Raw genomic sequence first — 10,703 nt, 5'->3', positions numbered from 1 at the left:
TTAATCACGTTTTGGGGCATCCTGGTGGTGAACTCCGGGATTTGTGGTTAATTTGCCTGCTCCTCTGCACTCCTCGACCTGCATCCACCCACCCACCCATCTCATTATAAACACTCACACAAAGAGTACTAACACGTCATCCCCCACCCCCCCCCACGCTGCATGCATCGTGCCGTGAGCCGCTCTGAGCTCGGAGACGATCGGGGGGGACCTGGATGTGGAGACAGAGGGACTAGCGTAGCATGGTGGTCATGTTGTCCGGTGTGGCGTCTGAGTTTCTCTTGTAACCGTGGGGGAAAACGGGGCCAAACGTCTTAAAACTGTTCACCAAGAAACTCAAGTTAGGCTCTCTCTGCTGTGACTGTCTCCCTCTCTCCTTTCAGCGTCTATCCATCCTCAAAGTCTTCATCTTTGCATTCAATTACTCCTCTTATGTGACCAAATCTATCTATCTATCTATCCATCTATCTATCCATCCATCTATCTATCTATCTATCTATCTATCTATCTATCTATCTATCTATCTATCTATCTATCTATCTATCTATCTATCTATCTATCTATCTATCTATCTGTCTGTCTGGCTGGCTGTCTGTCTGTCTATCTCCATCTATCTTTCTATCTATCTTTCTATCTGTCTATCTATCTGTCTATATATCCATCTATCTGTCTACCTCCGCCTACCTACCTATCTATCTATCTATCTATCTATCTATCTATCTATCTATCTATCTATCTATCTATCTATCTATCTATCTATCTATCTGTCTGTCTGTCTGTCTGTCTGTCTGTCTGTCTGTCTGTCTGTCTGTCTGTCTGTCTGTCTGTCTGTCTGTCTGTCTGTCTGTCTGTCTGTCTATCTGTCTGTCTGTCTGTGTAGGCTACTTCATGGCCAGATGTATGTAGACAGACCTGCTTTTCTTTAGGATATTTCATTGTTTTATTCTGAATGCTACAGCCTCCAAGGATGTGTTACGTTAAAATCAGAGGTGGAAAGTACAAAAACTCACGTTACCGTCATTACGTACTTATATTTTCTGTACTTTTTATACTATTTTTTCAAAGTAGTTTTTTAGATCTGTATGTTTTGTTTGAAGTGTTGTTCTTCGCTACATTTTAAATCACATTACTGAGTTCCTGAGTAAAACTTGTTGTGGCGTCGTTGTTTTTCTTTCTTTAAAGGTTTTTGTCTCTTTTCACAGTTTTTTTGGCTTTTTGCAAAAGACAGCAAATTTAAATATAACGTTAAATATAGCTCTTTCCATCTCTGGTCAAAAGCACAGTGTCCTTTATTTTGAAGGTTATGTTTGGGTGACCACATACTTTTGGTAGTCTATCTATCTTTCTATCTGTTGATTGCTTTTTTACATGTTTTCCTTCAACTTGTGTCTGCTCTTGTTTTTCATTTCTGCTTCCTTTACTCCTCCTGCACACCTAGATCTGCCTCTTTTCCTCTCACCTCTCCCATCATGCCCTCCTTTCTCTCGGCTAACGGTGTGTTGTGTGTATTTCGGACTCCAGGGCGACTCGGGTCTTCCCGGACCCAGCGGGACCCCCGGCGACGGGTCGCTCAGAAGCGAACAAACTCTCACTATCTACAAAGGAGATAAGGTAACACAGCAAGGGAAGGCTATAGGACCAGAGGTTGTAGCGCTTCCTCAACACACACACGCACACACACACACACACACACACATACATGGATGTGGTGGGCTTTCGCTATAAAAGTGGTGTAAAGGAAGGGAATAACACAGCAGGCAGGCTGTGTGTTGTTAAAAGAGGAAGAGGAGCAGTGATTGCAGCAAACTTTACAGCCACGGAGAGGAGGACAAAGGAGGAGTCGAGGGAGGACGAGACCTGGGGAGAGATGGAGGACAGGTTGGTCTTCTCCTGCAGCACAAAGCAGAGCTACTCTGGGGACAGAAATAATCTCAACATTTGCGTTAATGTGAATGTGAATGTAAGTTGTATTTGTATGGCACCTTTCATCACTTATAACCCCAAAGTGCCTTCCATTGATAAGTGGATTTTTTAGTCTAACTAGTCTTCCTGCAGTAACTGAACAGCCTTGTTACTTACCAAAATAAAAGCTTACATCATCAGAAATACATGCAAATACAACACATCGCCAAAGAGACTGTCCTCCCCCCCCCAAAAACACCACCATAGGTTGCTTTTTCAAGCAGCAATTACAACCCATGTTTAGGGTTTTAGTGGTGACACCCTCTAGTGGCCGTATTAGTTATGACGGGAGCCAAGCAGGAAGTTAGATGATGAAATATAAGCGCTCCAATAGCAGATGGGTCAAACAGGATTTTCACCTAGGAGAACAGGATTTGAGTCCAGTTTAAAACTAAACTAAAAGTAGCCTAAACGCGGAGTTTGGTCTAGCTAGCTGTCTCAGTCTACCCCCGAAGAGATCTCAGGAAATCCACTGAGTTTTAAATTCCAACACAAAGAAAGCGGAAGGAAACGGACAATACATGATACATATACATGCAATCCTGGAAGTGAAACGCGAAAGATATAGACCACGTACCTAGTAACCTTCAGGAAGTGAAGTAACATCTGGTTTTAACCCAAACCACCATAGTTTTTAGCCCATTTCACAGCGTAAAAGACGTGTTTGAAATCCTGACCTTTACGTTCAAAATCGCGAGCAACTCTCCAATTTTTTTGGTTTAGATATGAGGACGGAAAACGCTCCTGTGGGTCCTATCAGAGGGTAGAAACCAACGACCCATATCGTGGTGTGGTTCGGAGAACTTGTTGGATCTGTAGATCTTTGACTCCTTCCATTGAGGTGCAGCTGAACCAATCAGGGCCTTTCTGCCTCCAGAGATTCTTGGATTGGGATGAAAGTATGTTAACCTAAGCAATGATCTGTGTGTGTGTGTGTGTGTGTGTGTGTGTGTGTGTGTGTGAAGACCAGCCGTTCTCCATCGCCCTTTATGTCCTCCCTCCTCCACCCACTCACCAGCCCCTTCAGTGGCTGTAGTCCCAGTCCCCCGTCCTCTCTAGTCAACGCCCTCCACCCTGTCTTCCCTGAAAACCCCAAATCTCTGCCGTTACCTTTCCCCCCTCCTTGTTCCGCCGTCCTCCTCGTCGCCACAGTGATCAGTGTAAACAGCTCTCTCCTCCCTTGGTTACGGCATCCAGGGCGACGTGGGCATGCCCGGCGACCCCGGCCTGCCATTGGTCAATGGCATCGTGGAGTTTGTGGGTTTTCCCAAAGGAGACAAAGGAATGCAGGTTTGTTGGAAATCTTCTGGTAGACGGGTTTCTGAGCTGCACCGTGTCCACGGATGGTCGCGTGCAGCCGTGTGTCCCTCAACATCCTAATCTCTAGAAGGTTGTCTTGGTAACTAAAGGACAAATCCAAGGCCAAATAAACCTAGGGGTTAATGACACGCGTACCAAGTCAACCGTTTTTCGGGATTTGCTTTCAACAGTCGAACAACGACCTCCGTGCAACTAGTAACCAGTTAACAAATGTCAAGCACGGCGTTCGTCGTCCAACCGATCGTGAGTGTTTTCTCAAGATGGCGCCCACCTGTATACGTAAGCGGTACTCACTATCTTATATCTTATATCTTATAGTATCTTATTACTTATCCTGTGCCCTAACGACTACCGTTACAATCTAATTAGCTGTTTGATCTAAAACTGGTCCCATTCGATTAGCATGAAAACACATCCTAGAGGACGGTCGACTCGGTACACGTGTTGTTAACCTTCAGGTTCATTTTGCGCAGGAAGTGTCCTTTAAGTGAGCAAAATGCGTAGTAAGTATGGTTTCCCGTTCCTGGATACATGACTCTATCTACTTCTATCTACTTACCTTTTTTTAACTTTCCAAACAAGCCATTGTTTTTCTACATGGTATGAACACTTGCAAGACTGTGACGTTCAATAGATAATCCATCACAGTAAGCCTTTATCCTTTTGATGCCATGATGGTTTCATTTAGCTGAATTATCAGTTTTTTTCAGCCCTCAAATGCCCTCAAATGCACTTTTATTTGTGAATGACATTTTTTAATCCACTTTTTGGATCAAATGTCCACTATAATGAAAGTTGATTTACTGTAAACACGGAAAAAGAGGAGGGCTGAAGGGAGTTGTGCAGTCTATGCATATATATACATGCTGGTTTAAGATAGCCGTCTGACACAGTTTGCACGGACTTACGAAGGTATGTTCAAGCATAAAGAATCTGTAAGACTCCCGGTTCAATTGGTGCAGAAATGATGCCGTTGTCATGGTTACCTTTGCTCTCTCTCTTGGTCTCTCTCAAAGGGTGAGCCTGGCCAGAAGGGAGTCAGAGGATTCACTGGCAATCCTGGCCCACCTGTAAGTGTTTTTATCTTCTTCCATCAATGACATTCATGTACAATAAATACTGCTTGTGTGTGTTAAGGGAGAATACACCAAAACGCACACAAAAACACAACTTTAGTTGAAAGAATCGAAAGTTGAGAAATCAATGTAAAAAAAAATTCTGTCTCATGAGACTCAACTATAACCGTTTTTTTTTTTTTTAATATTTTGTTTCCAGGGACTGTTCGGCTATCGTGGTGAACTCGGAGAGAAAGGCATTCCTGGATACCCCGGGGCAAGAGTAAGAGACACCAACTCACTGGTTAACACTAAATCCATGCATTAGAAGTAGAAGTGGGGTAATAGGGGAAAAAGCTCAGTCAGTAGTGAGTTGGGTTGGGTTCAAATCCCCATGTGCATGGTGCCAGTCCACCTCCTGGACACTGCCAAGGTGCCCTTGAGCAAGGCACCACACCCCCAACTGCTAGGGCCTCTTACCATGGGCAGCCCCCTCACTCTGACATCTTTCAATTAGTGTATAGGTACTGTGTGTGTGTTTGTGTGTGTGTGTCTCTCTGTTTGTGTGTGTGTGTGTGTTTTTGCATTATTTAAAGTTTAGTTAATTATAATTAGAAATATCCTCCCCTCACCTCCTGGAGATTCCTTATCATGTTCTTTTCCCATGTTGATCTCTCACTTTCCCTTTCCCCCCTCCTCTGTGGTGGATGTCGCCTTGATTCCACCGAGCAGGGTCCCCCTGGTTTTAACGGGCCCCCTGGAGCTCCGGGACAACAGGTGGGCTTCCTTGATCTTAAACATGAGTCATTTAATTTAGGCCTATAATCGGCATGCATAAAGCTAAAGTTTTTTAAAAATCTCCCTCATTTCCTCCATTATGTTCCTATGTTAGCACAAGTTTTGGTTTATTTAGTAACAAATTGTGCATGCGTATTTAAGTGTAAAACCATCTGTCATCTGTACAGTAAATCCAAACCTGATTTAATTTTTTTATGTTTAATCCATAGGGATTAATAGGTACTCCAGGTTTCCCCGGGCAACCAGGATACATTGGACCTAAGGTAAAATGAGCGTGTGTGTGTTTTGCTGTGGCGCAGCAAGTGTAAAAAAACTTGCAAGTGTAAATTCCGCCTATGTGATTTGTATTTCCTTTTTATTTTGTGTGTCCCTAAAAGGGAGACCAGGGTGACCAAGGAGCACCGGGACCTCCGGCTTACGTTTCTAATTTTGGCACTTTAATTCAAGGTAACACAAAAATACAAACTCATAAACTGTGGGAGGTAGGAACCAGAAGGTTAAGGGACCCAGAAGGAGAGGGAAGATCACTAAAACCTAAAAAGCAGTCCTCCCACTGCAGTTTTAGGCAAGACCCGCCCTGCGAAGCAGTCACCCCACTGCAGTTTTAGGCAAGTATAAAATACAGTCCAATTGTGTTGAGGTCAGTCACTGACCCGCAGGTGTCAAACTTAACCGCCGTCGTGTCTTTGAGTCACATTTGACCCGTTTTCAAAGTATTTCTTTTAATATCCAAAGTAAAGGAAGTCAAAATAAAGGGTGAAAAATGTTGGAAAAGGCAGCAAAATCAATGAAGAAAATCAAAAATACAAAAACTTTGTAAAAAGCCACAAAAACATTGAGATAAGTGAAAAAAGGGAAGACAACACGACGGTTAAGGCCTGCGAGGTAAATCCAGCCCCTTTGCAAATGTTAATCCGGCCTTAATGTCAATTTAGGATCACAATTTTTTCAGTCCTCGTTATACACCAAACCACCAAACCTTTTCAAACTGCAATTACACAACACTGAAAGCAGAATTTTGGCAGATTTGCCATCTTTGAGACTCAGAAAAAATCCCAACAAACCAGAGTTTTCATATTCAGGCTTGTTTTCATGGTGCTTTTTAAATTTTTTCATGCCTTTTTTGTCAATTTTTCGATGTTTTTAACATTTTTTTTGATCCTGTTTTTAATCTAATTGTTCTCCAACTGATTTGCCGACGTTGAGACTCACAAAATTCTCAAAGCAACCAGTTTGCATATTCGGACAGTGAAACAGGCTGTAGTAAGTCGGCTGTGTGCTACACACACGAAGGTAATCAGTGTTTTGCTTGATTTGCTAAATTCTATGATGGCAAAGGAACTTTTTTGCTGAGTTTTTTAGGGCTTTTTGTCGAGCAAACTGAAAGAAGAGAAGGCTACGTGAAGCATGCAATAATAGAGTCATAAAATATTTTACATTTTCCAAATAAAAGCATGTCAAGAAACTACACATCTGGCCTTCGTTGCAATTCAGATTTTTCCATTGTGGCCCTTTGTGAAATTGAGATTGAGACTCCTGAGTTTAGAATAGGGAGGTTGCCTAGAACTGCAGTGGTCTCCAAAATAACACCAAAAGCACATATGATAGTTGTAATAAATATGTATATATATATAACAGTATATATATATATATATATATATATATATATATATATATATATATATATATATATATATATATATATAGAGAGAGAGAGAGAGAGAGAGAGATATGTGTGTGTGTGTGTGTGTGTACAAGTTTCTTGTGTTGACCGTCTCTTCTCGAATTGGCTGTAGGACTAACGGGTGACCCGGGTTTCAACGGCCTCCCCGGTGCCCCTGGTGACCAGGGATTCCCAGGATACCCAGGACAACCAGGCCAGCCAGGGATTGGAGGATTTGGTACAGGTAATAAACGCAGACAAACTCCCGGTATAAGGCCTCCTGCACCCTGCCGGCGTGGCGTTTCTGTGTCTTTGCACACCAGAAACATGTCTGACGCTGCGCTGCTGTTGCTGACCTTGTCTGTACACATGTATGTTTCCCATTGATAAAGTTTAGTTTGAACTAGTCATGTGATTTGGATCACTCTTTTTCGACATGTGGAGAGAGAGTGTTGTGGAAATGTACTGCACTCAAGCAGTAGTTAGTATACTTCATGTTATACATAAATCTATCCTGATTTGATAACAGCAAAGACAACGTCGGCAGTGTTGGCGGCAAAATAGGCTACAGAATATGTCCTTCTGTATGACAAGTCTAATATTTGGAAATCCATAATTAATTATTATTATTTTTCAATTACATTTATATCTGCATTTATGTCAAAACCTAGAGACATCAAAATATCGTATGTGTCAAAATGATATATAAACGTATTTTCATAGTCTGTTTTGCCTGGAAATGCTCCCAACACGCTTGTGTGTCGCATGAGAAATGATCGTCGGTCCTATTTCTATATGCATGCACGGGTTTTTTCGACGCTGCTCTAACCTGCTAACATGGGAGCCGAAATATAAACGGACACGCTGCGCAGCTGACAGGCTCGCACCACCGGGCAGTGTGCAGGAGCCCTAATAAAGACATCAGGGCCGGCTCTAGACCTTTGGTTGCCCTGGGCGAGATTGAGTCTGGTGTTGTCCAAGTTTTTCCCCCAATTAGGAAACAATCGACAATAATCATTCAATAATTCAATCCAATAATCAGGATGACAAGTAAACGTGTGGCCGAGCGTGCGCCCTGGGATGATATCATGTTTAATGAACATGTTTTATTTTGCTTTTCATTCTAATTCTATTATTCAAGGGAAACAAGGGCGACATGGCGCACTTAACACGTTTGACGCCCTAGGCACTCGCCCGCTTCTCTCCCTTACGTCCCGAGAAACCGAGCTCACCAGCGCGACCCTGTTGGAGCACAGAAATGAAGGAGTTCTGTAAAACTTGCCCTCACACATTTTATTTTGACACTGAACTCGACAACGTCATCTGATATTTGGAGGCAAAAGTGTTGCAAAAGCTGTCAGCAACAGTGAAATACTCCAACTCAACCCTAGGGGGTCGCCGGCTCTGACTGACATGCAAGGGCCACGGTCCAAAGTTAGCACACATCCACCAGCCACATGCTGGTAATATATAGAGGTGGCTGGTGGAATCGCGTCACTCACTAACCCCAATGGTACTCAGATGAGTGGCATTCAATGGCCATTTGGCTGGTGGGTGAAAACGTTAATGGTGGACCCGGGCAATGGGTTTCATTTGACACTAATTGAATAATTCAACCAATCATCTCTGTCGCTGTTCTCATGTGCAGGTCGTCCCGGAGCTCCCGGTTTCCCCGGGAACAGCGGCCCAAAGGGAGAGAAAGGAAACCCAGGTTTAGAAGTGTATGGCCCCGAAGGAATCCCTGGCTCCCCTGGACTCCCCGGCCCCCCCGGCCCTCCTGGACCTCAGGGCTCGTTCGGTACGTTCACACAGGATCGACTGACAAAAAGCCCTTTATCCACAGCTGGTCATGGTGGGAGCTGTCGAGGCTCGTTTGAGAGGCGAGAAGGTTCCCGATGGCAAGGACAAAACCCACTTAACATAACAACAACTGTTACATACTTCCCTTTGTGTCTTGTTTATGTTGTGCATGTGTGCTGTTTACAACTGCTGTGACAAAGCACTTGGAGCTAAAATAATTCAATTTGTTGTCATTATGAACAAAAATGTCATGAAGAAGTTGTACTTCTAGATGAGGACACAGCATATTTATCATCTTGTCAACGAGCTGCCTTTTGGCAATAGAAAATGGATTTTGTATTATTTATTTCTTTATCAGCCACAGAAGCTCGTTTATCTCTTAAAGTTTAAAACCAAGATAGAAACAACCTTTAAAGCATCATGGCTGACTGATCTAACTGTCCTCCAAGGATCTACCATTGAACCCTGCGTCATCTATCCCGAGTGGCCCAAAGGCAGGTATCCTAACACACGGCCGTATTGCCATAGTCGCCATGGCAATATTCAGCCCGCTAAACTCAAACTCAAAGCAGCAAACCCAACTTTCAGCAGGCAGCATCTAACAGCCAGAGCTTACTGTTGCCGCTACGCTGTGTGCAGGCTGCGGTGGTAGGTACAGGAAGCCGTAGCGCAGGCTGGTCTTCAGACTTGGCCGCGAGGGTCTCTCTGCTCCGAGCTGCTTTTCTCCTCTTTGGCCACAAGGTGTCGCCTGCTCTCCACAGTAATTCACTGATTTTTACATGGACGTTATTGCATGGCAGCAGTGTTGTTTCGCAAACAGGGATTTTTCTCTTCTTTTATTTTGCCGGGAAAACACATTGAATGACAGAAGACGAAAAAATGGAAACACAAACTCAAAAAAGTCGACTTTATTTTGACTTTTTTTTACAACATAATATGATTTTTTTTTTTTTTTACCTTTTTTTGACTATAATACAACTTTTTTTCTTGACATACTATGCATTGACTTTTTTGACTTTTCAACATGCTATACTGTGACTTTTTTCGACATACTATATTATGCCATTTTTGGGGATTTCTTTTTTTAAACAATTGAATCTTTGTCTTTTTGCGATAAGACGCAGCATTTTGTCATGTGTTTATTGTTCAATATAAAAGCAGAAATTAGGAATTATTGAGACTAGAATTAAAGGAATGGATGTTGATGATAATGCTATAAAATTGAATAAGGCCAAAATGAATGAAAGTAGAGATGTGTACTTACCAAAGAGCGTTGAGTTTAATCAATCATGTTATTTGGGGTAGTTAAAAAGAACATTGATATAGGAAAACGGGGACAACTTGAGGGTTAAGTAGAGTACTTGAGTAAATGTCCTTAGTTACATTCCCCCGTTGATTGTGCAGCTCTAACAATCTAACGCTCTGAGTTATCTGTGGCTCTCTCCCCCCTTGACCTTCGATTCTCTTCCCCATGAACATCCAAAACAGACATCCATTCACAGATGATGCAGTTGCATTCCCACTGGACACCAAATAAAACTATAAACGTGTTAGTTTGTTTCCTTTGACTGTGTGGGTGCCAAACTGTGTGCATGCTGCTTAAGCCAAGTAGCTCTCAGCCATTATACTCAATGTAAAATCACTGCATCAGCTCCAGTACATCGCTGTTTTATATTTTTAATGCGATATAAACAACTTCATGCTTTTATCACTTTAAATAAGGCTCTGTCGTCTTGCAACAGCAGCTGAACTCTTTCACATTACATGCTGAGCAAAGAGACTAATCCTGATTTCACACTGTGACGCCGAGCTGCACCTGCACTGCGCTGGTTTCAATGACTCATGTTTACATTAGAGGAATATTTAGGTGTGAAAATGAGTTCCTATCAAGACGGGAACCTTACATATATCCATTTTTCTTTCCTACATGCTACATCAGTCAGTGCAATTCTGCTTGTGTTCAGTGCGAAATCTAGAAATCATAGAACTTGTATATTGTTTATGGATAATTTACCATGTGCAACATCTCATTAAATGGACTTTATGTGTGTGTGTGTGTGTGTGTGTGTGTGTGTGTGTGTGTGTGTGTGTGTGTGTGTGTGTGT

General features: G+C 42.7%; 1 protein-coding gene and 1 long non-coding RNA gene across 2 annotated transcripts in view; both read left to right on the top strand.

The window, feature by feature from the left end:
- col4a6 (collagen, type IV, alpha 6) overlaps positions 1 to 10,703 on the top strand; it is a 131,135-nt gene that overhangs the window by 92,175 nt on the left and 28,257 nt on the right. Inside the window, exons 13-20 of the mRNA XM_034901115.1 lie at positions 1,522 to 1,611; positions 4,299 to 4,352; positions 4,558 to 4,620; positions 5,070 to 5,114; positions 5,345 to 5,398; positions 5,513 to 5,582; positions 6,932 to 7,042; positions 8,447 to 8,686. Coding sequence (XP_034757006.1) covers positions 1,522 to 1,611; positions 4,299 to 4,352; positions 4,558 to 4,620; positions 5,070 to 5,114; positions 5,345 to 5,398; positions 5,513 to 5,582; positions 6,932 to 7,042; positions 8,447 to 8,686 — 727 coding nt within the window. The remainder of the gene's footprint in view (positions 1 to 1,521; positions 1,612 to 4,298; positions 4,353 to 4,557; positions 4,621 to 5,069; positions 5,115 to 5,344; positions 5,399 to 5,512; positions 5,583 to 6,931; positions 7,043 to 8,446; positions 8,687 to 10,703) is intronic.
- Positions 7,070 to 7,401, top strand: LOC117962074. The gene is made up of 2 exons (XR_004660565.1): positions 7,070 to 7,189; positions 7,281 to 7,401. It is a non-coding gene; the product is annotated as an uncharacterized LOC117962074 (long non-coding RNA).

Source organism: Etheostoma cragini, chromosome 19, assembly GCF_013103735.1.
Source record: "Etheostoma cragini isolate CJK2018 chromosome 19, CSU_Ecrag_1.0, whole genome shotgun sequence".
Classification (NCBI taxonomy): Eukaryota; Metazoa; Chordata; class Actinopteri; order Perciformes; family Percidae; genus Etheostoma; species Etheostoma cragini.
The sequence above is the reverse complement of the archived record's forward strand: the minus strand, read 5'-3'. Positions and strand labels throughout refer to the sequence as shown.